Source organism: Rhododendron vialii, chromosome 10a (genome assembly GCF_030253575.1).
Source record: "Rhododendron vialii isolate Sample 1 chromosome 10a, ASM3025357v1".
Classification (NCBI taxonomy): Eukaryota; Viridiplantae; Streptophyta; class Magnoliopsida; order Ericales; family Ericaceae; genus Rhododendron; species Rhododendron vialii.
In genome coordinates, this window is record NC_080566.1 from 26,816,687 (window position 1) to 26,844,052 (window position 27,366).

The 27,366-nt window shown below is 43.9% G+C and overlaps 2 protein-coding genes across 4 annotated transcripts; one reads left to right on the forward strand and one right to left on the reverse strand.

The window, feature by feature from the left end:
* Window positions 1-8,336: 8,336 nt before the first annotated feature.
* On the forward strand, window positions 8,337-9,237 carry LOC131303063 (uncharacterized). Its single transcript, XM_058329853.1, has 2 exons — window positions 8,337-9,020; window positions 9,124-9,237. Exons 1-2 carry the CDS (start codon window positions 8,337-8,339, stop codon window positions 9,235-9,237), a joined length of 798 nt encoding a protein of 265 aa, XP_058185836.1.
* A 9,706-nt stretch (window positions 9,238-18,943) lies between these two features.
* On the reverse strand, window positions 18,944-20,462 carry LOC131303546 (interactor of constitutive active ROPs 3-like). 3 transcript variants are annotated; one of them, XM_058330462.1, is made up of 3 exons: window positions 20,347-20,462; window positions 19,454-19,873; window positions 18,944-19,357 (listed from the first exon to the last, which is right to left on the reverse strand). In XM_058330462.1, the coding sequence occupies exons 2-3, from the start codon at window positions 19,832-19,834 to the stop codon at window positions 19,166-19,168; spliced, it is 573 nt and encodes a 190-aa protein (XP_058186445.1). In that variant the 5' UTR covers window positions 19,835-19,873; window positions 20,347-20,462; the 3' UTR covers window positions 18,944-19,165. The 3 variants fall into 3 exon arrangements, with proteins under 3 accessions (XP_058186445.1, XP_058186444.1, XP_058186443.1); XM_058330461.1 differs by having other exon boundaries at window positions 18,944-19,873; XM_058330460.1 differs by having other exon boundaries at window positions 18,944-19,873; window positions 20,344-20,457.
* Window positions 20,463-27,366: the final 6,904 nt, after the last annotated feature.

The window sequence follows — 27,366 nt, forward strand, 5'->3', positions numbered from 1 at the left end:
TCCGCCGTTCCGGGTTTCCGAGTATTCTCGCAATGGTTCCACCGTCCCGGGTTCCCATGGGCACACATTGCATTGGCTCCTCTCCACGGATAACCAAGCACACACCCAACCTCGGTTCCGCCGTTCCGGTCTCCCGAGTATCCTCACAATGGTTCTGTCGTCCCGGGTTCCCATTGGCACACACTCACACACACAACTCACATTATGCTACCAAAACTGGTCATAATGTAGTTTCAAAATGTTTCCTTCTTTGGAACACATTTCTTTCATTAACCATACCCTATGTGTCATGTTTCTACTTTCTCGGTTCTCGTGTCTCATTTTCATACATAGACTCCGCGGTAGGACAAAAGTATACATGAATCATTCATTGTAATCTGACAAGATCATCCAATTCCATATTATATCACAAGTAATACAAGCAATTCATAACTCGAATACTTCGAATCAAATGGTAAAGCTTACATTTTTGAAAATCGTTCATTCCTCCTTTTTGGAAAGTTCTAAACAACATATATTTATTCAAGTATCAAGTTGATTATCTTAACATGCTCATGCTTCTATTAGCGATAGTACATTGGTATTCCAAACATTACAAGCAATAGATATCCTTATCTACTAGAGAAAATAGTTAAGGATGTTCTAGTTATAAGAGTATCCTACATTATACTTGGGATGGAGGATAAGGAGATCCTACCTTTCTTCTTGGCGGTAGTGCGGCTACGTTGACAATCGAGCGGAGTAACTTCCTACGGAATGGTTATGGTCACTTCGAAAGAGAAAGGTTCTTTCGAAACTAAGTCTTGACTACTACTACTATTACTTTTGGATCGAGAGGGTGGTCGGGTGGCGGTTTAGTGGCGGCTTAGGACGAGTTTCTTGAAGAACACAAGAAGAATTTCAAGAACAAGAAGAACTAAGCAAGAACAAAGGAAGAATACAAGTTTTTCTAGAGAGAAGTTGGAGCAAGAAGTGAAAGTGTGAGTTTAAACTTGGAATGGCTTGCTATTTATAGGCCAAGGCTCCTCCTCTCCCTCTCTGAACCGAATCTCTCTCTCTCTCTCTCTCTCTCTCCTCTCTCTCTCTCTCTCTCTCTCTCTCTCTCTCTCTTTTTACATCTTTGATTTCTTTCACTTGTCAAGCTTGATTGAAAGCTTGATGGGTTAGGCCAAGGGGCTATCTAGGCTTGCATGGCTAGATTTTTGTACCTTGGGTTGGATTATGGAAGATTTGGGGGATGGAAGAAGGGTTTGTGCAAGATTTGGTGTTTAAACAAACATAAAAGGACAATTGAGAGGTAGATTTTTGGCTAGGAAGAATATACACCCATGGATTTGAAAAGATGCAAGAAGATCATGGTGATCAAAGCATGGTACAACCCAATCTTTCTTTCTTCTCTCTTTCTTCCTCCCTCTCTCTCTCTCTCTCTCTCTCCCCCTCTCTCTCGGCAATCTCTCTCTCTCTCCCTCTTTCTCTCTCCTAGTACACTATATATATATATAATATTGTAGAAGTACAAAGGTACTAGATTTTTAAAATCAAATATCCCATTAAAGAATTCTAATTAGGCACATGTTTCTATTAAACTAATAGATATTGTACTTTTGGAAATCTATATCTATATATAATATTGTATATATGTACACATGCCTATATATACATAGGTACCAAGAATATATGGCTTAAGATTTCCCCATTAAAATATAATATAGGTACCAGTACTAATTCATTAAAAAAAATACTAAAAAATCTAGGGTTTAGATTTGCCCACATATTCTAATGCATAAAAGCACATGGGAAAATCAACACTTGAATATTCAATAGGATTCTAGTACTTAGTAGGAAGATTAGAGTTATTACCCAATGAGTAATAGTTTCCTAACGGTTAATAACCAATGGATAATGGAAAAAAGATATCTAATAAACAATGCATTTATGTCCTTGCACATGTGAATATACACCAATATAATACTATATCCTGTACTAATCAAATATTCTAATGAATGGCCTATTGTCTAATGGACAAAGATTACCCTAACATTTATTGCCCAATGGGTAATGGTCCAAAGGTAACTAAAGGGATTGGTAGTTAGGTCTCTCTAACTAATTTGGTTAAAAGCTAACTATACTAGCCAAGAGATGTAATCTAAGTATGACAGATTAACAGAGATCAACAAGAAAATTAATAAGCCATTCAAGAAGAATTTAAGAAATTGAATAAACAATGAGATTTTTATTCACTAAAAATCGGAGTTGTTACAAAAGGTGAGTTGTCAAGGCAAAAGAATGAATAAAGCTTTTTAAGTAGCCTTAGCCTTTTTAGGAAATATGTATATACATATATGTATATATGTAGGTTAGGAAGGAAGTCTTACTTCTATTTCCCAAAGGATATGAATTACCCTACAAATTATTTTTTAATGGGTAAAGAGGTAATGATGAGAAAAGATACACTTGGAAGAAGTATTGATGAGAAATAAAGTCTTGAAATGACTAGTTATAAAGTGCAATGATTTTCTAGTCTAGGGTTGAAAATGTTCAACTAGGGTGTAGAGAGGTTCATAAGGTTCAAAATGTGCACCTAGGAATTAGGAGAATTCATAAGGGTCATAAAGTTCATCTAGATGGAAACTAGCCTTGAAGGGTAATTTGGATTGGCCAAACTAGTCAGTTGGGAAAAAATTAGACTTGCCAAGAAGGATTTCGAGCCAAGAAATAAAAATTTAAATATTTAACGAAATTTTTACTGATAAAAAATCAGGGTTATTACAATTTGGGTTTGTTGGTCCTTAATGACCATTTTCCCTTGCAAGAAAGCATTCAATTGATCCTCCAATGAATGTTTCGGGGGTTGTTGAAATTGGCTTGGGTTTTGGAATTGCTCGAATGGAACAAAACCCTGCGGACCTTGTTTTTGAGGAAATCAAGGTGCACTTTGCATTTGTTTCCATGGTTGTTATTGAACGGGAGGTGGAACTTGAGCAAAACTCGCATCATTTGATTAATTCCATCGGAAAGTCGGATGTTGTCGCGTCCCTGGATTGTATGATTGAGAGAAGGGGTTGAACCATTGGTTTACCGCATTCAGTTCCTCCGGTGCAATTCCATTGATGACATTCTTTAGAGCGGGTATGTTTGGGCACGCCTCAGTGGAATGGCCACAATTTCACATATCACACATCACACACACCTCTTCCACTAGACATATCACCTTAACCTCTTCAACTCCATTTTGTCTGCTTCTGAAAGATTTCTTCCAATCGAGTCTCGAAGGCATTATGCTTGGCAATAGAAAATAGGTCTCTCCATCCCGTTGCTTAAAATTCTTAATCTGATCCATGAGCAACTTTGATTGACTAACTAATTTTTGTGCCATTTTCTGGTCCTCTGGAAAGAATGCACACCCATTAACTCATAAAAAAACTAACTCCAAAAAAAACAGTGAGGACTCACTAATTCACAAGCCATGAAAACAGGGGAGGAGGGAAGGACTCCTCTGGATCCTAGCTAGTGAGTACTCACTGTTTTCTAATACTCACATTAGCAGGAAAATAGCGATTGAGTACTAACTGTTTTTTACTCAATAAGTTCTGTGGAATGGAAAGGAAGGGAAAAACAGTGATTGATTGTGTATGCTTTAATACATACACAAGGTTTTATATAATACTTTTGGCCCAATTCGTTCAAGTTGTAGTTACAGATATTCACGAAAAGCTTTTACAATTTACAAAAGCCACCCCTTTGTGTCCCATGTGTGTTCTCACCGTCTCAAGCGTGTCCTTCGCATGTCTCGCCGTGAAAGTGTTGAAAATTTCAAAGGGCAGGCCACACGGCATGTCCCATTCCATCCCTTATGCAAGTCGACAGCTAAATTAAGATTACAAAACAAAACTGATACAACAATGGGTCGTAGATGCTTTCTCATTGCAAAAGGTTTCATAAAAGGTGCTTTCTCGTTGCAACAGGTGGGTCTGGAGATTTTGCCGAACAAATGGGTCATAGATGGCGTTTTTCTTACAAATGAGATCCAAATTACCATAAGATGGGCATTCTTCTAGACATGCTCTTCCCATAAATGCCCAACGGTCTCATGATTTTAGAGACACACCGAAGGAGCAGTGATTGAAGTCGAAGATTTGCCATCCAAGAAAGTAAAGCCTGCCCCGAAGCTTCCATACTAGTCCCGACGATACGAGACAAAGAAAAAGCGGCAGATGATTTGTAGAAGTACAACATATCCCCCTAGTTAAAATTATGTCGCTCGAGTGACATTCCAAAGGAGAATTCTATCTCTACTTGTTCTATTGCAGCCATAGAACTATACTTATGCGCCTCGGTTGGTTAACAAAAAGACTTAAACCAGATGCATACCTGACCCTTCCACCCATAATTAAATCATCATTTATTTCTAAACCTTTTAGTATTGAACTCTCCCCACGCTCATCACACTGCAATGGTATTTTGAGTATTCCCCCAGTACCCCCTGGAGGGATTATTCCCTATCCAAACTAATACTGCACAAATACAATCCTACTCAATATTAATAACACAATAGAGAAAATCATCCAAGAGATTTAGCATTAAAATCCCAACGAAGATGTTATGAAATACCATAGACTAATAGAGGGAAGATGAAACTTGTTTCAGAGCAACAAAATTTGCTAAGTGACTCTTGACATGGAGCTTTTGTAAGGTAATAACATCTGTTGCGGGCCGCAAGGTAATAACACCGGGTGTGTCCAAGCATCAAATCTCCTAAACACTAAATCTTCAAATCAATCGACATGATTCCAAATAGTAAGTATTGATAGGCCTTGGATGATTTGAATCTTCTACCTAGTATTTTTATCTTCTAGAAATACAGATAATTAATCTTTCTTCCACTAAACAGAATTTTATGTCCATTACAGTCCCAAATATACGAAATATTGAATAGGAATGTTGTTGCACCTGCCTCACAGGCACAATATTGTCCATTCTGAGCCCAATAGCTCTCATGCATATGGCCTTGTTTGTGCCCATACGCACCAAGAACACGTTAAGCATGGAAAGGACCACAAAAATATGCTCAGGTTCGAATACTCCCCCCAAGACACGTACTGCTTATGGTCTACTCTTCTATATTAGAGACCAGTAGAGTATCCAGCAATACGGACCCGAGAAATGGATGAAGTCCCCCAATGCTTGGGAGAACATCTGAACCTTGATAAATAACTTTCAATGGGTATGGCCCGTATGGGCATACCAGTTAGGCTAGCGGTAGACTCAAAGTGGACAACAATATGCACGTAGGCTAGAGTATGGCAAATGGACTCAATGCGAGGTTGTTCTAACTTACATACGATATTCCACAATTCCCTGGGTGCATAAGAAATTAAATGACTAACCACTACACCCATGGATAACAAGCTTTAAAGGAAACATTATTTATCTCAAACAAAAGAAAAGATATACAAAGCTTTCAATTCTGTAAAGTATTCAGCAATTAGAATAATTGGCTTTAGCATTACACCTAAGGCAGCAAATATAATAAATAAAGGCTAAGAAGATTTAAATGAAGGCTTAATGGAAGTTATAACGAATTATGTGTAGCGGTTGTACCCTCAACTCTTCATTTTTTATAAGTGCAGTTGTAGCCTCAACTCAAAGACTCCTACAACTGCAAATTTCTCAATTGTTGGGCTGTTTCCATGTTTCCATAAGTTCTATCAATAGACAAGCGGAAAAACTCAGACGCTTATTTAGGTGAAGACTATTGGTCAACAAAACTATTGCAGAGCCACTCTAGACTATCTAAGGGGATATTTGATAACCTCCATTATGCCCTGAATCTGGCCTGAATTTTGATTGAAAGTTTCTACTTGCTCACAGCCGCTATATCATAATTGGATCTCCTATCATATCTAGCCCTCTTGATGATCAGATTACCGGTACCTTTGTGTAGTAGGCCGAGCACAATTGGGATTCCACCATTGGCCACCTCTATTCCACTGTTGCTGCCAATGTAAGGGAAGCTAATTCACTCTATCTGTGCTCGGCATGAGCCGAGGCACACCAGTCGTCAACTCTGCTTTTGCTTTACGTCCGTCGAGGAGGACCAACGCCAAGCTCGGCCACCATCTGTGTGCGGCCCCGCGGACTGTCGCCTAACGCGAGTTCCCTTCGGGCTCGGCTTCCCTTCAAGCTAGACAAACTGACACGCACTTCTGGGCTCGGCCACCCGCGTGGCCACGTGCCCACACATGTGCGAAGACGGTTACGCCCTGGGATAATCATGAGCGCACAGGGTTGTGCCAGCTCAGCCCTAAAAACGGTTACCAGATCTATTTGGTGACGTCACAATGACGCTGCCTGGCCCGCGCAAGGCATGTGCTTGTGCTTGGAGAGCAAGTGAGGGAGCTCTATAAATACCTAGCAAAGGTAACCCTAAAGAGGTACATGCTACTACATACTCACTCTCGTAATCTTTTGCCTACTCTCTCTGCACATTACTTATCCTCACGCCGGAGGGCCTTGCCGGGACAACCCCCGGCCTGGTCTTTAGTCGTGCGCTTACTGTGCAGGCTAGGAGAAGACTCAACTATCAAGCCATCAATGGAGGAGAAGATCGAGGATCACGGGCCACACAATTGGTGAACCTGACGTGAAACGCTTCTGATTCAGACGGCTCTCACATCCTCCAAACCCCCTACTCCTCCGTGAAACGACGACCAAACCACTCACCATGGGCGGAGATCAGACGGATGTAGCCATCTCAGGGACAAAAGACGCTAGCGGAAATGTCATCCCCACAACACCCCATGAGAGGCACATGTCCATCTCCCTCACACCAGGATCCAGTCTCTCACCAGTCGCGGACGACGTAACGACGGCCTACATCCGTTTCCTGCAGCGTCGCGACGACAAACGCGATAACGAGTTGGCCGCGCTAAGGGCGGAGGTTGCCCAAATGAAACAACACATGCAGCAAGACACCACCCCCGCCGCATCCAGATCTGGTGGAGGAGGGGGTAGAAGAAGGCAAACACCACCTCCACCACCACCGCAAAGACGTCAGGACGAGGGAGGCCAACGCGGGTCCGTGAAAGACCGCCTAGGCTTCACCCCGGCTCCGAGCGACGCCAGAGAAATTATCCTTTACAAGCAACCCACCGCATCTAGAACACACCGCTCGAAAGAACACCGCGATCGAACCAACACAAGGGACACCGAGTCGTTTACAAGCACCTACTCCACTGGCCGCGCAGAATTCTCTTGCACAACGGTTTCACACCGTAGCCGAGATTCCGCGCAGACCAGATGTCATGTATTTGAACGACTCGGGGAAATCCCTGCAGAAAAGCCCGAAGACAGTAACCATGGCCGACGGAACAGAAAGGGCGTGCATATTGACGAGCCAAAGGAGACCAAATCCCGTAAGGACAGAGGAGAAATGGTTGACGAACATCGCCGGGTGACAGCAGATCTACGAGACAAACTCCGGCATCGAAACCGCGAAAAGTCTCCAGATAAAGAGTCCAAGAGAACAACGGCAGACCGCCACGCCCTGGTTTTGAGCGGCAACTGAAGGATCTCGGCGTCTCTCCCTTCACACCCCACATAATCAACACGACGGCCAAACCCAACTTCCACCTGCCAAAGTTCACGAAGTTTGATCCTACCACATGCGAAGCCTACACCCATCTTATCCACTTCCGTCAAACCATTGAACTATGCACCACAAGAGACAAAATCAAATGCAAAGCGTTCCCGTCCAGCCTCGGCTCCCTTGGACTCCAGTGGTTCAACAAATTGCTCGCTGGATCCATACGGAACCTGGCCGACCTTGAACGCGCCTTCAGCACTCGCTTCATCACCAGTAACAGGACAGCTAAGGAGCCTGAGTCCTTGTCCCAGATGAGGAAGCTCCCAAACAAAACACTCAGACAATACGCCGAGCGTTATTGGCAGCTGTTCAATGAAATTCCAGGAATCGACGAATACTGGGCTGCACGCACTTTCAAAAACGGTCTGGAAACCGGCAGCAAGATCCTAGACGAGCTCGCCATCCGCCCACCACATGGCATGGGAGAATTGATGCGCGTCGTAGAGAGATTCTGTGCTCTTGAAGAGTTTTACGCGGACCGTGCAGCCCAGGGAATCCCGAGCTTGACAGCATCCTTCACCTCGGCCGCAACCCAACTGCCGGCACCAGCAATCACACAGCACCTGCAACCCAAGAAGCAGGTACACAACATCAAAGATGGGAAGAAACGCCAGCCAAATTAAAAGAGCACGACTACGTGGCCGAAACCACCCATTTCAAAGAACCCATCTGGTCATTCCTAAAAGAAATCATGAGGCAACCATGGTTCGAGTGGCCGCAAGGCAAGCTCGGCACGGACAATGGCCAAGCGGATCAGAACCCAAGAAAGAAGTGCTCATATCACAATGAGCTCGGCCACTACACAACAGCATGTGCTCCCTACAAGGCTTTGTTGGAACGTTTGGTTGCTCAAGGCCATCTCGATCAATACATTGACCGATCAAAAACACCCGCCCGGCAGACAAATCCCAACCCCAACGAACAGCGCCCACTGATACACGTTATCCACGGCCTCGTGTCAAAGGAATTTGAATCAACTCTTCAGGCCGACCTTAGTCGCGCGTCAACTTCAAAGCAGGTACTCGTGGTAGGACCTGGATTCAAACGTCCACGAACAGAAGAGTTACCCAAATGGACGATTACTTTTACCGAGCGCGATCTTGAACGTGTGCAAACACCACACTCTGACGCCCTCGTCGTAACTGTCAAAATTGGAGTACATGATGTCAAACGTATTCTTATCGATCAAGGAAGTTCAGCAGAGGTCATGTATTACGACCTTTTTAAGAAGTTGGATATACCAGGGTTAGCCCTACAACCTACCGACGTACCCCTCATCGGCTTCAACGGCGCACCTGTCTGGCCGCTTGGCCGAATCTTCCTCCCAGTCGTCGTCGGCTCAAAAACTCTGACTGTCAAATTCATCGTCGTCAACGTATCGAGCCCATACAACGCCATCCTTGGCCGAACCTAGCTTCACGGAATGCAAGCCATTGCTTCTACCTATCACCAGGTCGTCTGCTTCATCGGCGCCATAGGAAGACAAGAAGATTTGTGAGGCGACCAAGTGGCCTCCAAAAAATGCTATGTCTCAACTGTCCACAACTCCGCCAAAGCCAAACAAGTACAATGGGTTGAAGTCCCCGATGTGACAGTAATCGGCGACGTCGGCCAGAAAGCCGAGGACAAAGCAGATGAGGACCTCGTCCAAATGCCAATCAACGAGGATGGCTCCCGATTTTTCCTTATCAGCTCTTCAATCAGCGAGGCTGACCGCCAAGAAATGTTTCAATATCTTAAGAAAAATATCAAAGTCTTTGCTTGGACCCCCAATGAAATGCCGGGGGTCGATCCCAAATTCATCTGCCACTCCCTCAACATCAAGAAGGACGCTAAACCTGTCATCCAGAAGGCATGGCGTTCTGCAGCCAAACACGCTGACGCTGTCAATGAAGAGGTCAAGCATCTGCTGGAGGCCAATGCAATCCAAGAAGTACAATACCCGACGTGGCTATCCAACACTGTCGTCGTTAAAAAGAAAAACGGCAAATGGTGAGTCTGCGTGGATTATACCAATCTCAACGATGCTTGTCCAAAGGATTGGTTTCCACTCCCAAAGATTGACCAACTCGTTGACGCAACGGCAGGACATGCTCGGCTCAGCTTTCTAGACGCCTACCGTGGCTACCACCAAATTGCCATGGACCCCAACGACATGGAGAAAACTGCTTTCATCACACCATATGGCATCTTTTGCTACCGCGTCATGCCCTTTGGACTCAAGAATTCAGGGGCAACGTTCAACAGAGCAATATTCAAGATGTTGGAAGAACAAATCGGCCACATCGTGGAGGCTTACATTGATGACCTGGTCATCAAAAGCAAGAAGGAATCCAACCACCTGCGAGACTTGGCCGAAGTCTTTGACATCCTCAAGATCCACAAGCTTCGACTAAATCCTGAAAAATGCGCATTCGGAGTAAGCGCCGGGAAATTCCTCGGACACCTTGTCACTCGAAGAGGCATCGAGGCTGACCCCAACCAAATCAAGGCTGTTCAAGATTTGTGCCCACCCAGGACGATCAAGGAAGTACAGAGGCTCACTGGGATGGCAGTGGCTCTCAACCGATTCATCAGCAAATCCTCAGACAAATGCCACGCATTCTTCCACGCCTTAAAGGGAAAAAGCCGACGCAGCTTTGAATGGACCCCAGATTGTGACGCAGCCTTTGCCGAACTAAAGAACTACCTAAATTCGGCCCCGCTGATGGTAAAACCGAAGGAGTTCGAAGCATTATATCTCTACCTCGCCGTATCCGCTCACGCAACCAGTTCTGCACTTGTACGGCGGGAAGGCGCCGAAGACAAGCCCATCTACTTCATAAGCAAAACACTCCTTCCAGCTCAAACTCGTTACCTCCCACTTGAAAAGTTGGCCCTTGCGCTCGTCTCAGCGGCTAGGAAACTCCTGCCTTACTTCCAATCACACTCTATCATCGTCTTAACTGAACACCCCCTCAAAGCTCTCTTTCGAAAGGCAGATCTGTCCAACAGGGTCTCCAAGTGGGCAGTCGAGCTAGCAAACTTTGATATCCGTTTCGAACCACGAACGGCGATCAAAGGACAAGTCCTGGCAGACTTCATTGCTGAGCTTACTCCACAAGACACTGAACTCCTCAACACACCCATCCCAACACAAACCGTTGCCGAGCATCAATTGTCTCCGAAACCTTGGCACCTTTTCCAAGGCGACATATGGCGTCTACATGTTGACGGCGCATCAAACAGCAACGGAGGAGGAGCCGGGGTCGTCCTAGTCTCCCCCTGTGGAACAATACACGAAAGTGCTATCAGCATCGACTTCCCCGCCACCAACAACGAAGCTGAATATGAAGCCCTCCTTGCTGGCTTACGCTCAGCCATCGCAATGAAATTCACCAACCTTGTTGTCTACTGCGACTCCCAACTCATCGTCAATCAAGTACTTGGTGACTATGAAGCTCGGGACCCTCGAATGTCGAAATACCAAGCCACGACAGCTGAGCTCATCTCTCAGTTTCACAATTTCAGCATTGAACAGATCAACCGCGAGCACAACGCACACGCGGACGCACTTGCTGGCCTCGCATTGGCATCCACAGCCGCAGAATTCAGAACCATCAACTTCGGCAGCATTGGCCGTCCGTCTTTTGAGCCCACTCCAGAGGTACTCAATGTTGAACCCGGTCCCAGCTGGATGGATGAGATCGTTGCGTTTCTAAAGCACGACACCCTGCCCACAGACAAGAAGGAGGCTTACCGTGTGAGAAACAAGGCCGCTTACTACTGGCTTTCTGAAAACGGCCAATTATACAGGAAATCCATCTCCGGACCGTATCTCCTCGTTGTCCACCCCACCCAAGTGCCCAAAATTCTGACAGAACTTCATTCAGGCAGCTGCAGATGTCACTCTGGCGGCCGCTCCCTTTGTCAACGTGCCATGAGCCAAGGCTACTTCTGGAAGAACATGAAGAAAGACTGCGAAGAAGTTGTCCGCAAATGCCGACCTTGCCAGCTGTTTTCACCCATACCAAAGCAACCCGCCCAGAACCTCTCCCCTATTACCAGCCCTTGGCCCTTTGCACAATGGGGGCTCGACATTGTCGGAAAACTACCAACAGCTCCAGGAGGATTCAAGTTCTTGATCACCGCAACGGACTACTTCTCCAAATGGGTAGAGCCGAACCCCTTGTGACAATCACAGAAGCTGACGTTCGTAGATTTGTCTGGCGAAACATTGTTACCAGATTCGGAGTACTGTACGCCATCATATCAGACAATGGAAGCCAATTTGTCGGTAAAGACCTGACCAGCCTCTGTGAGGAATTTGGGATACGCTTCTTCAACTCTACACCAGCATACCCCCAAGGGAACGGACAAGCCGAGGCTACAAACAAGACCGTCTGCGTCGGGATCAAGCGACGACTAAACTCCAAGAGGGGAAAATGGGCTGAGGAATTACCACGTGTCCTCTGGGCTTACCGTTCTACACCCCGGCACTCAACCGGCCAAACTCCCTTTTCAATGGCATTTGGCATGGAGGCGGTTATCCCACTAGAATCCAAGTTCCCCACTTTAAGGACAGAGAATTTTGATCCAAAAACTAATGAAGATGCAGTGGAACAAGAATTGATTCTGGTAGAAGAAAAACGCGACGACGCTCTGCTAAAGCTCGCCGAATACCAACAACAAATGGCAAGAGGCTACAACCGAAGTGTTCGAACCAAGACCTTCAAACCAGACGACTTGGTTTGGCGAAAGGTGGTGCAAGCTAGCAAGAAGCAAAAATTCAAACCCAACTGGGAAGGTCCCTTTTGTATTGTCAAGATCGTTGGTGAAGGTGCCTACGTGCTGGAGGACATGAATGGGAAAGTTCTCACTAACCCATGGAATGCACAGAACCTCAAGAAGGCATACATGTAGCCGAAACCCCAACAGTGTGCCTCATGTTCGGCCACTGCCTATCCAATTTTCCTTTTGGCTTCGGCCCATGTCGTTACATTTCAACCTGTACTTCATGTTTGAAGAATCAAACAAATTTTATCTGACAAGCTTTCATTTGCAATTCAACCTGTACTTCATTTGCAATTCAAAATTATTCTTTTTTACTTTATATGTACTACCTTGGCTAACTTGGCCGACCACAAACGTTGACTTCGGTCACACCCACAAACGGCTCCTATGCCTCTACTTCGGCCACTATTACTGCCCAAAGAAGCAAAACGGACATCAGGTCCACCGAGCCCAAAGACACACAATATGGCTGGAATTTGGGCTCCGGTTCGGCTTAGCAAGACATTATGGTCGGCTACAGCCCAGTTATAGTCACGCATTGGTGAGCAAACTACCCACAAACGTTAAATACTTCACCCACAGGATCGGGGCTGGCAAGTTGACCGAGCCCCAAAGCACGGGTGCGTGTCCTCCACAACTTTGGCGACTAACCTAAGTATCATCCACAAAACTCGAACAGGCCGAAAACAATGCACGCTCGGCAAACTCTTTTCATTCTATTACTCTACTTTGGTTCAGGCTCGGCATTACTTACAGCTAGTAACTTCAACAATTGGACAAACATTCCTACCAATAGGCCGAACCCACACCAAAGTGGGGGCTACAGGATAACTACTACTCCATTAACCAGGGCTCGGCAAACCTTCACAATCAACACATATAAAATGGGCCAGGCTCGGCTTTATTATCACTATGCATAGTTCAAAGCTCGGCAAACACCAAAATGATGAAGCAGTTTCTACTTTGCTACATGTCAACATAACTCAGCCGACCCAAAACCATAGAAGGGGCTACGGATAACCATAACCTCAAACAAATTTCAAACCAAGCAAACCTATTCAAATCAGAGGTCATACAGAATATCAATCCAACTTCGGCAAAGAAGACCCATCGCAAACACAGAAATCAAAGAGCTACGGCATTCAACTTTCAATAGAAAAACAAAATGTTACTGAAAATCCTAAGCGAAGAGGTACGGCGTAATAAATTGTTCGGTGCCGACCCCTCATCAACTATTACACCTGGCAAGGCAAAACTCCCAAGTTCGGAGCCGTCCAGTACAACAAAAATTTTGAAATTCAAAAACAAAAGAGAAATCTTAATCTTGTGGAACGTCAGCAACGACATCAGCAGCCTTTTCGCTTTCGGCTTCGGCAGCCTTTCCGCTCTCAGCCTCGGCACCCTTCTCAGTACTCTTATTGGCCTGCTCGATGTCCTGCTCAACTGCCTTAACCATACCCACTTCAGCATCGGCACCGGTAAGATCATCAAAATCCTCTTCACTTTCAGAAAACTCCTCTGGAGGAAGCGGTGCACACTCCTCGTCGGTATAGGGTAGCACAAGCTCGGGCACTTCGGCCGCAGGAATTGACTTTGTCAGGTTCATATCCGGCTCAAGCTGCATCACCCCGCACGCAGCTTTCACCCCATCCTTATATCCTGCTCGGTATGCAATAGGGATCCTGCTCTTTATCTCTTCATTCACCATCGAACGAGCCTCCCTGACATATTCGGCACCAGCTCTATCGTACCCAGCCTGATAAGCCTTTTCATCCACCTCCTTAATTTTTCTCTTCTCCCTCCTCAACACCTGGCCAAGTTCACGCTCGGACTCCTTGACTTTCTCCAATGCTTCATCCCTCTCCTTCTCAAGTTCGGCAATCTTGGCCTTGGCCAGCTTCAAGCTATTCTTCGCAGCCTTCGTTTTCTCGTGCTCGGCTTTTGCGTCGTCTCGACAGCGCGTTCTCTCGGCAGCCAACAGATCAGCCTGATCGAAAACCCGCAGTAGTGTCTGTCCTGCCTGCAAAAAACAAAGCGATTATGCTCGGCAACAAAAAGAAAAACCGGACATCATATTTGAGAAGTTGAGTAATCAAATACCTGAACAAGGTAGGCGCTAGCATGAGCGATGCTCGGCTGCAGCTCCCTCGGAACCCTCTCCATATCTCTCGGAAGAGCAATACCATGCAACATGGTGATGGCCAACCCTGGTTCCAGCTTAACACTGTCATCAACACTGACGACCCTACCCTCGGCTGTAGCAAACGAAGGTGCGAACTCCTGCGCGATCACTTGACCCGCAGAACCCGCCGACTTTTCCACAGCTTTGGAGCCACCAGCAGCAGATGAATCAGTTTGGTCTTTAAGAACTGGCGTCGGCGGCCTGGTAGGAAAGAAGTCACGAGTGACCTTCTGCTTCTTGGAGGCAGGTTCAGTCGCCTCGGCCTCCTTCTGCCGAGCAAGAGCACATCCCTAAGATTGATCTTCACCACGTTCCTCCTGCCTATATCGTCGGCAAATTCAGGTATAAGTGTTCGAAGTGGAGGGATGCTAGTGCCTTGGAATTCAGCTGGCTGACTGTCTTGGAACCAGAAATCCGCTGACTTCTTCAAAGTAGGAAACTTCACCCTCGGTTCCTTTTTCTTCTTGCTCGGATTATGGGAAACGCCTCTAGCCTCCCGCTCGCCAGCAACTGTCTTCTTGCCCTTAGCCTTCGTGCTCGGTCTTGCTTCCCTTTCCCTTCTCTTCAATTTCCCCTTATACGAAGGGGTGTAGCCCAGCAGCGTCGGTGCGTCACGGCAGATCTGAGCCTTCAGCGTTTCAATGTTCCTTTCTACGGCAAAGGACTGCTGTCTCTTGGTAATTGCTCGGTGATCTGAAAAATAAAATAAATGGTGTTAGCCAAATAAGCATCAGAACTACGCTAAGTAGAAGTAAATCGTGCTCGGCAAATAAAGGAAGATGTTAAACGACCTCGGAAATCTTTTATCTTCGGCACAGAGTGCAGCCTTATCGACTGGTCGCCGAACTCGAAATTTCTGCTTACTTCAACGTACAAATTGGCCCACTTATCAGTATCGGGAAGCCCGTTTATCAGAGGGTCCTTACCACTACGTGTCGACAAGTACCTGCGGTCGGTCTTGCCGTGCCTGGACAAGATGTATGTGTGAAAGAGGTCGGCAACTGAGAACTCGAGATTATGGAGCTCCTTCAATTTTATTACCGACATCACTATCCTATAGCTATTTATGGCGAAGAAATGGGGAACTATGCCGAACTTAGTCAGCAACTCCCTCAAAATGGGGTGAAGAGGGAAACGGAGTCCAGCTTCACAAATTGCCATAAAGGGGACCGTTATATGTTCGGGACGGTCTTCCCTCTTATCCCGTATCCTGTTACTGGCCACCTGGCTAACAACAACATCGTCAGGGATGTTGTATGTTCGGCAGAAATCAGCGTACTCATTGGGATGGCCGCTGAAGTAGTGGGCGTAAGGACAAACCTGCCCTCGCTCATAAAGATCGGCGACCTCCCTGTCCTCGGATGAGTTTTCGGCCGGGATAGAACGGGAAGAAGTTGTGGCTTTGGCCTGGAGGCGAATCCTGGACTCGGCCTCGGGACCAAGTTCATGCTCGGATACAGATTCCGTACTAGTGGTGAAGGTTATCTTGGGCGCAGTGTTGTACCCGCCATCGTATTCATAGTCGCGCTCGGCGTTGGAATCACTGGAACCAGACATATTGGAGGCAATTGAAGAGGTCTGACGTCGGCTCCTGTACCTCTCCACGTACGCTCGGATCACAAGATCTGTGGAATCGTCCCCTGAATTTTCAGAGTCGGATGAAATGATGATAATTGAGTGAGCCAGACCTAACAAAGACAAGAGTGAAACAATGAGAACCCTCGTCGTTGGCTGGAAGGCAAACATCTTTCTACGTTCGGCTACCTAAAACTAGCCCACCCTATCATCACTTTCCACAAATCCAAGTTCGGGAAACACGGACTCAAGTCAACGAGCTCGGCCAAACCCATTGTCGGCCAAGCTGGTCAACATCAGAAATTGATGCTCAGCCAACCTCGTCATCGGCCCAGAACATCAACACCAAAATTGGGGCTTGGAAGAACACGATAAGGCAGGAGATGAACAGTTCGCCATCTCCAGTAATACACTGTTCACTCAGAATAGCGAACCCCAGAAAAACAAACAAAAAATGCAGTAGACTTGCGCAAACAATAAGAATGTTAAGAGGAAAGAACCCATACCTGTGATTTTCAGCAAGATCTAGTGAAGGGATCTCTGGAAATCAAGATCAGGGGTCGAGTCGTTGTTCTTCAAGCTCTGGCTATGGAGTTCTAGAGAGAGAGTTTGTAACCTCTCTCTCTCCTCACGTCGTCCTTATATAAGGCTAGGGTTGGGAGTTCAAATTTCCCGCCCATCATTACACCGACGAACCAGTAGCCAGTGAACGCTCGACACGTGGCAGTGACAGGTTAACTTTGCAGAACAACATGCGTGCCAGCCGTCCCCTGTCAACCGTACTCAATCAGCAATAAACACCTGGCGTACCTCCATTTGTTCTCGTCCATGACGGTTTGTTGAAAAAGGTTTAGGCTCGGCTAAGCTCCGTACAGCAACCGTGATCCATGTTCGGTGGTAAGATGGCTGGGCTAAAGTTAAACATCAATCCCAACCGCGCGCTCGACGACGGCTGAGATTGAGGGGCTATTGTAGTAGGCCGAGCACAATTGGGATTCCACCATTGGCCACCTCTATTCCACTGTTGCTGCCAATGTAAGGGAAGCTAATTCACTCTATCTATGCTCGGCATGAGCCGAGGCACACCAGTCATCAACTCTGCTTTTGCTTTACGTCCGTCGAGGAGGACCAACGCCAAGCTCGGCCACCATCTGTGTGCGGCCCCGCAGACTGTCGCCTAACGCGAGTTTCCTTCGGGCTCGGCTTCCCTTCAAGCTAGACAAACTGACACGCACTTCTGGGCTCGGCCACCCGCGTGGCCACGTGCCCACACATGTGCGAAGACGGTTACGCCCTGGGATAATCATGAGCGCACATGGGTGTGCCAGCTCAGCCCTAAAAACGGTTACCAGATCTATTTGGTGACGTCACAATGACACTGCCTGGCCCGCGCAAGGCATGTGCTTGTGCTTGGAGAGCAAGTGAGGGAGCTCTATAAATACCTAGCAAAGGTAACCCTAAAGAGGTACATGCTACTACATACTCACTCTCATAATCTTCTGCCTACTCTCTCTGCACATTACTTATCCTCACGCCGGAGGGCCTTGCCGGGACAACCCCCGGCCTGGTCTTTAGTCGTGCGCTTACTGTGCAGGCTAGGAGAAGACTCAACTATCAAGCCATCAACGGAGGAAAAGATCGAGGATCACGGACCACACACTTTGCTTCTCTTGAAAGGGATAAAAGCCTCCACGATCTTCCCAAAGTTGGAAAAAAAATTTCTAAACCAAGTGATACCCACTCCATTGGGCAAGTTGTCAACGTACACAGTGAAACTCCCCTTCGACACACTGAGAGGCCAGATGGCCTACTGCTCTCTCTCACACACTCTCTACCTCTTACGAAAACAAGGAATCACAATACTGATACCAACACAGCTCAGCCAACCACAATAGACAGAAAAAATACAGATCAGCAAAAAAAATAAACAGTGCCGCTGCCTCAGAAAAGGATCGAAGAAAATACGTACCTTGAACAGATCAATATGTCAATAGCTGTTACCTTAAGATCCATAAAGAGGAGTAGGAGAGAGAGGTGAAACCATAGTTTCAGGAGGGAGAGAGAAATGGAGAGGAAGAGTCGGGAGAGAAAGCGTTCTGTAGACATCGAAGGTGGAAAGAAACGAGAAGGAGCAGCTTCACCATGGTTTAAGCTCTTTTTTTTTGGGTGGGGATGCAACCGGTTGAGTGCCGGTTCCAAGTATTTTGAAATTTAATAATCGACAGTTGTGGTGAATCAAACGGTTTTGAGCTGGGGTGATACCGTATCCCCCAGACAAGAGGGGGATACTCTAGCACCTTCCTGAACAAACAAGGTTTTTCATTTATGAGTAAGGATGTAACAATTGTAAATGTTAAAGGACAGGGCCAAAGATTACCTTCATTTTCTGCATTGAGTATGTCTTCGTGTGACAGCATTTGATCAGGTGGGAGGACAAATTGACGATGACAGGTAATATCTCCTCTTCTCTTATCGACTCTTTGGATTCCAAAATGCCAACCAGGTTTGCATAAGGAATTTACTCACCATTTTGAATCTACATAGGCAATCTTCTCTTAGCCATTGCAGATGAGTAGCTATTTCTACATTAGTCGAAATACCTGGTACCCCATTTTCTTTAATCAATGAGGGGAAAACCTGGGATTTTTTTAACAGAGCAACTAATTTAAACCGGTAAAATGTAACTGGCATAAATGAACCTTGAAATAATTGAAAACTGAAATTGAGATGGAAACTAAGCGAGGTGAATATCAAAACAAACATGATCAGAGGGAAAAGGACAATGAATTTTTAGTTCAATTTTCTCTCCCACTTCCCCTATACGAATTCTTAAAGACCACCATTTCCTTACAAGCAGATTACTTGATAGAGCCAACCCACTACTCATAGAGGCAACCCACAAATTACAAGCTTTTATGACAATCTTCTTGGCAACAACTTTTTCAAAAAGTTCTTGCTTTCCTTCTTTTCTCAGGTGCCGCCTTCCTCCACTAGTCCAACTCCTCTTGCAACCTACCCAGCTCTGCCTCCAACTCCGAATTTTTTCCCCGTAAAGTCAGGACCTCATCTTTCATTTGAACCTCTACTGCCTCCGCTTGCACCTTCCTCCACTGGTCCAACTGCTCTTCCAACCTACCCACCTGTAAAGCGAGGGCCTCATCTTTCATTTGAAACTCTGCCACCTTCCACTGGTCCAACTGCCTTTCCAACCTACCCAGCTCTGTCTCCAACTCTAAATTTTTTCCACGTAAAGCGAGGACCTCGTCTTTCATTTGAACCTCTGCCGCCTCTGCTGCCTTCCTCCACTGGTCCAATAGCACTTCCAACCTCCTCAGCTCTGCCTTCAACTTTGAATTTTCCTCCTGTAGAGCAAGGGCCTCATCTTCCATATCCACTTCCATCATCTTGATTTCAAACTCCATTAACCGATTGTCATCTTTCATTCCTTCTATTTCAATTTCCTTCTTTTTCATTTTAATCTTGATTTCAGTTTCTTTGGCCATTAAATTAGCCTTTAACTCTTCAATCTCTTTCGTCGCCTTCATCATCTCTCGGTCCCATTCAGCCTCTTTTTTAATAAACTCCTCCTGACCAGAAGATGAACTCTCTGTTGCTGCAATTGGTGATTGGACTATGCCCAAATCAGATCCCAATCCCATCTCCTTTGGCTGTGGACGCAGATCCAGATAGAACCAGTTCTGCTCTCAAAAGTAGGGAATGACAATTAGCATATGAGCATATGCATAAAAAATTGGAATCCAAGTTAAGTATTCATGGAAGTAACAAAAAATTGTGAAGAGAGACTAAAAAAGACAAATTTAGCAAAGTATTTGGATTGGATTGGATTGATAACTTGTTTCAACCAGTCAATTAACAGAGAAAATGAGTAATAAAGAAGTCTAATTTCAGATAATCAATCTCAATCTCAATACACAATCGTATAACTTAAAAACCCTAGCTTTCACTAGAAACTAAAAACACATACGCGCGCACACACACACAGAGGATAGTCACTGTAATATTCTGTCGAAGGAGAGAGGAAAGAAAGAAACCGAAAAAAAAAAAAAGATCTACTAGTTTTTAGTCTCCTTGGTACATATGCAGATTTTTTCGGAGAAGAGTAAGTTGAGAGAGAGAGAGAGAGAGAGAGAGAGAGAGAGAGTTTTACAACTTTAGCAAGGAGAGGTCGCCGGCGAGTTGATCGGAGCAGTGTATCGGAGAAGAAGAAGTTCACTAATGTCGGCGGTCACCGCTCCCCAAGTCTCCTCTCGAGTTTTTTATCAAAGTAATCCTTTTTTTTAGAACTATTAGCCGGAATACTCTCATTTTCAGATTATTTTTAAAACTACTCGGTAGAGCCACTTCAAAAAGCGCTACCTAAGTAGCGCCATTACAATTGACGCTATTTGCCATGTGGCGTTCTGTCATGTGCAACGTTGGCTGTATGACCAAGTGGCCGTGGACTAGTGCCACTTGAAGTAACTCTACCTAACTAGGTAGCGCCACTTGAAGTAGCTTTACTCAGATAACGCCATTTGAAGTGGCTCTACCTAATCAAGTAGCACCATTTCAACTGGCTCTACCTTATAAAATAACAACGAAAGTAAAAATCGTTTAAAATAATTGCGAACCACGTTTGTGGTGTTTTAATATTTGGCTGTTGAATAGTGGAAACTACTTTTTGCTTAAAATTGAAAAAAAAAAAATTGATTGTCCAAAAATGTTGATGCACTTTAGTAACTTCACTGAAAAAAATTGTATTTACAATTCATACACCATTTTCAGCCTTATTAAATTTGTTCATGCTTTTTTACCTTTACTCTATTACTTCAGCTTGTTGAAGCCTTATTCAATTACTGCAGCCTTTTTCACACTTATTCAATTTCTTCAGCGTTTTTAGCCCTGTTCAATGCATTCAACTTTTTCAGCCTTGATCAATTCCTACAGTTTTTTTCAACATTATTCAAATCGTTGAGCTTTTTTCAGTCTCATTCAATGGGTGTAGTCTTTTCAATTGCAGACTTTTCGATTCTTTCAGCTTTTTCAACCACCATCAATTCATACAACCTTTTTCAGCCTTAAAAAATTCGTATAGACTTTTTTAACCATCTAATTTTTATTCATCATTTTATACAACCTTATCCATGTAAACTGTATTGAGCTTTTACACAGCCTTATTAATATACAGCTTTTTGTGGTCCCCTACTGGCTCTTGTCTTATTGGATCCCATTATGAGTATGAGCTAGGTATTTGGCCAAAGCATTTGTCTATAAATTATCTTTCAACTTCTACATTTCTGTGTAATAATCCTTAGTCGTGAGATAGTTCTATCATATGGCAAATAGAGGAGCAAGTTCTAGGGTCTAAATACTTTCCAAGTTCAAGGATCCATATTGGAAAGAAAAAAGAATCAGCCCGAAAGATTACTATATTGGTCTTCGACAAGAATGGAAATTTAGGGTTGAAGAGCAGGAGGGATTGGTTAATGATTTGCATAATATGGGAGTCAAAATTCCACATCGTCGATCTCTAGAGATGCCAACAACAAATAAGCATGAATATGAAGCAGCCGTGTCTCGAATCAAAGAGGAGAATAATAGAATGCTGATGCGCAGGAGTAGATATTTCATGCTTCAGTTAGCAACAGAGATGGCTAAGGCAAATCAGCGAGAACTAACGGAAAATGAACGTAACAACGCTTTGAATAATGAGAAATATCTATCTGACTATGCTATGTCCGATGAGGACATGTAGATCTCCCATTATTGGTTCTGTGTTAGGTATTTGAAGTTATGTATTGGATATGTATTAAGCATGTTAAGTGATTTGTCCTTTCTATGTTAAGTATGAACTATTGATGTATTAGTTTATGTCTAGTATGTTAATGTTGTTGTAATTCCAATAATGCAGATAATAAATATCACTTAAATTTAGTTATTTTGTATCGTCATAGATAAATATAATTTATAACTAATCACTCTCAATGGCTTGATAAGAAAAAAACATGAATTGAAAAGTAGTTGCAATAGTTACATCAAGATGATACTGCAACAAAATAAAAACTCCAACAATGACACTAAGATACAAAACGGAATGGATGACAAAATTAAAGAAACTTAGAGTTCCAATGGTTGTTGATCTTCCAATGATCTCGCATTCATGGTTCTTGATCTTCGTCTGACATCTCGATGTCGGATTGAACATCTTCATTCATACTAGCCTCCATATAAAAACGAGCTTCACCCATTAATCCTTCATCTCTTCATTCATTTGCTAAGAATCGATATTGATGTCATTGCAAACGCATTTGCATGCGGTTCACTTCTTCACGAAAATGATGCAAGGCTCTTTGCAACAACTGAGGAGTATCAATTGGCATGTCAACTGCTCGGCAACGTGAAATTGGAATGTTGAAAGTCCGGCAGTCGAATTTTAGAACTTCATATTGTTCAAGTCGGCATTGATACTCACGTTGCATTTCTCTAAAGACGATGGGTGTATATCTCATGTTTGGATTCAAAGGGTATTCAAAATCGTCATCAAGGTGCCAATGACGACCTGTTGCTTGAAATATATCACGCACTGTGTACCTCGTAGCTAGCTATATGCCATATAATAAAAATATGAAGTTACAAGACTGGTTCTTGTGTCTCCTTTTTATACACATGAAATTGAAATAAATTATTTGTCCATATTCGTTGAGAAATTATTGGAATCCAATACTCCTGCAATAGATGCCAAGACGTAGACCACACAATAACATTAATTTATGACTAGTAAATGCAAACCCGTGACTGACTTTACATTTTTGCAGCGGTCTTTCTATTGTTAGCCCAGTGGGTTGACAATAAGCACATAAGAGAATAAGGAAAACACATATTTCTATATATTTTTTTACATTTTTTAATACACATTCACACTTCTTATTGTCAGCCCAGTGGGCTGATTTTAGATTTTTTCTTTTTGCAATACACTGTTCAATGGTCTGTTTTCATAGTTGAAATGCATTATTTCAGTTACACTGTTTATTGTCTTTTTGTCACATTTGAAATGTATCGTTCAAAATATTAACCTTTCACTCCACATTGTCATGATTTTGCTATGCATTGTGTATATTTGTTTTGCTACTAAAAAATTATAATTATCACTTGTTAAATATAGTTAACTTTCTCTAATTTATTTCGAAAACCTCATTATAATGTTAACTTCCTTCAATTATGTGGCACTAATTTTGTTATTTTAAATGGCAATTTAACAATTGAACACTCAAGCGCTACAAAAACTAATAACCATAATAATTTCGCATTACATAGGTCTAACAACAATACTTATCCTCTAATTTCCATGAAAGAAAATAAAAACTAAACATTGCAAGTTACAGATCCATTTTAGCAATTGAAAAGTCAAACAGATGCATAGTTTTAAACATTACAAGTTACATATTTGGTACTGAAGATGACGCTTCTCCCCTCTTTGAACATTTTCGCTTGTTATGCCCATGTCCACCACACAAGGTACAAGACTGTTTGTGTGATGGTTGCGCCTCAAACCAGTCATCCATCATATCCATCTCATTTCGAAATCGATTTACTTGTGGACGTCCTCGACCCCTAAGACGTTCTTCATCAGGATGAATTATTGGCCCATCATAGGAAGGCCAATATGGTTTGTCATGCAGCGGTACGAACGTTTCAGAGCTATATATGGCTATGTTTGAGTCAAGCCTCCAAACATTGCCTATGAATCGTGCAGGGTCCATGGCCATTCTATTACACACTGCAATCACATGCGAGCATAGCATCTTCCATTGTTGCATTTCGTTGCAAGTACATGTCTGCTCATTGAAGTGTACTGTGTGCCTATGATTTCCTTTATATGGGCTAGTTGGATTCATTGGAGTTCGCACCTCGTAGATTCTCGTCTCTCTGTCAAACTCAATCACTTGGTGCCTTCTTGCTCTCATCCTCCATTCATCGTACATTTCCGTTGCGAATTTGCTAAATATTTTACCTGATTCGATCCCCTCCCTTATTTTGATGGCATAGTTGTTGAAATACGTAACACACTTATAGAATGTCGTCCTAATTGTGGCCACTATGGGAGGTGTCTGGCTTCCTTAAGGACTCCATTAAAACTCTCATATAGGTTTGTAGTACGTGATCCGTATCGCCTACTCCCATCGTGTGCATAGGACCACTTACGCAGGGGTAGCTTCTCAAGATCCTTATTTACTGCACCTTCGGAAAACCTTTGAAGTTTTTGTAGCTCAATCTCAAACTTTCGAACTTGTATTTCACAGGCTGCTAATTTTACTTGGTCGCCCACAGTTTTATTGTACCTCCGTATGTGGTTTACCCCCAAATGGCGGGTGCAGTATCTGTGGTACGCCGTTGGAGGTCTCCATTGTGGAGCACCTTTGAGATATGAAAGAAGGCCTGAGTGCCTGTCTGAAATGAGACACAAGCCTTGACGTTGAGTAACATAAACCTTATGCAATCGAGGAACCACCCCCAATTTTCCTTGTTCTCCTTCTCGACGACAGCAAATGTAATAGGGAAGATTTGATTCTCAGCATCCTGACTTACAGCAACAAGCAACGTTCCCTTGTATTTTCCTTTCAAAAAAGTACCATCAACACTAATTACTGAGCGACAATGCTTGAATCCTTCCAAGACGGGTCCAAAAGCCCAAAACACAGCATCAAATATTACATGTCCCGGCCTGCCTGTCTCCTTTGTTATGATATGAGTTTGAGCACCCAGATTCCTCTCTTTAATAGCTACCAGGTATTGAGGGAGTTCTATAAATGATTCTTCCCAGTCGCCGTAAATGGCTACTATAGCCATTTGCTTTGCAACCCAAGTCTTTGCATACGATGGGTAGTAACCGTCGCACTTATCTTTTACCATTGCTTGAAAAGCCTTGACCTTTGTACTCGGGTCTGCTTCCACGGTTGACATAATCATAGTTGCAATGTAGCGAGCGTCGAGCATCTGATGATCTGTGATGACATTGAAAGCCAAGTAGCTGTGGGGTCCTGCATGTCGCGTAATTTTCCAGACATCTTGATCCGGCTTCCTTATTGCTCGAAGTCGCCACGAGCATGGGTTTTGGTTTGCGCATGTGTAGACCAACAAATGGGTTGTGGATTGTTCTGTCTTTGCCACATAATTCCTATCCATGCTATATTTTTCAACATAAAGAAAGAACGGAATATCCAACAAAAATAACCTAAACGATAAGTTTTGAACAAAATTAATTTTTTGACTTTTTTGTGCTTAAATTTGAAGTGAAGTTACCATCCAATAAGTGGAGCACCAGCCTTCGAAGCACGCTTCCCTAATCGTCCTGGGGCAAGGTAGGGCAACCACTCCCAAGCCCAAACCTGCACCAGTATGAAGCAGCCAGTAATCTGTCTTTTGCCAGCCTTACAACCATGGCATAGGTTATGGTAGAGATTGGCAAGTGCACCACTGCCCCAACTATACGTCCCAGCTTCATCAAAGTTCTCCAAACGTTCCAGGTTAGCCAAATGCACATATCCCCCTGTGTGGAAGATGAACACACAATCAGAGGAAATAGGAGGAAGGTTCATAACGGACTGTACAAAAATTGAAATATTTTCTACAAACGATGGCAAAATACTTGAGTGGTCAGCAAATATAGTTTCCCCCATAAGCAACAACAAGTAGCCGTGTGCCTGGCGCGTAACAACCTCTGGGTCAGCCCCTTCCTCTACTTGGCCAGTGAATCTATCACTTAACCAGTTGGCCTTGACCTTCATCCCGTTTATGTCCTCTTCTATAGGTTGTTCCCCCAATAGACGCTTACACAAATCATAAGGCTTCAAGTTTGTATTTCCAGTCACAGCTTTACCTTCAATCGGAATGCCTAACAAAACCTCAACGTCTTGTAGCGTGATTGTGGACTCACTGGGCCGCAAGTGAAACGTGTGTGTCTCAGGCCGCCATCTCTCTAAAAGTGCCGCAATGAGACCCCAATCCACGGACACAAACGGCAATGAACAAAGGCCCTCTAAACGGGCATGCCGTATCAACTCTAAAACAGGGGGTGACGGCCATGGCAATGCTTGTATACCTTTCTTGGCTCTACGAACTCTGACTGTTTTTGAATCCACAGGCCACGTGCGCTAAAATAAATTGGTAATTCATGTATTAGATTGACAAATTTACACTAAAGTTTATGAAGTACGTACATTATCCAAATGTCACTTACATCAGCTTCCCAAACTTCTCGAGAGTGGTGCTGCTGTTGTAAATGTAGAATCGACCCATCTCTGGGCCCCGGGTCAAGACTACAAAGCGCATTAAGGTTGAGGTCCATAGTATGACCTATATTTTAGATTAATTATCAATTTCGACATATTATCCTCATTGCTAAACAAAATATAGGCAAATTTATAAAGACTTGAACATGGAGTTTGCACCTACTCAATTTAAGGTGATTTCCAATTTCCCGTGAGGTACACTACCCAAGGTAAAAGAATGCATATAATGAATAGGAAGTGTATATGTGGGCTATATGCCCGGAAAAATTTTTCGTCTCTCTTTTTGTATTTTTAGTGTTACAAAAAGGGGGAAAAGGTTGGTTCGTTTGAGAGCCACCTCCCGGGTTTTGAAAAGGATTAACCCCGAGAAACCGTTTATTTGAAAAAATGTGACTCTTTTGCCCTTTGAAAAGGTTTTGGTCTAAAAACAGATAGTTTTGGGTTTGGGAGCCAGGTTACGAGAGGGGAATGTTTTGTTTGGAAAGCATCCCTCCTCGCCCGATAAAATCGGTCTCTACTAATATTTGTGGAATTTGAAAATCATTATATTGCCTAACTTTATTCACGTAAACAGTTTATAGCATGTAAACAATTTGGAAACAAATATCAACAAGCATGCTCGAATTTAAACATTTAATTGCAGAAAATAGTGAAATAAATGAACTGGCCACCATTCTGTTCCAAAATAGGCACCACCCTACGGCATAAGGGTCTGTCGTACGGTACTGGCCCAAATGGTTGTCAATTTGAAATGAAACAGTTTGGCATGTATTGATCTAAAACATTTATTTGTGCCGATGTATCATATGGAAAGTGCTCGATTCAAGAGATAACATAAGACTAGCACGTGAAATTTTTTTGAAGATAGAAATGAATTAATGTGGTAAATAAGATTTGTGGGT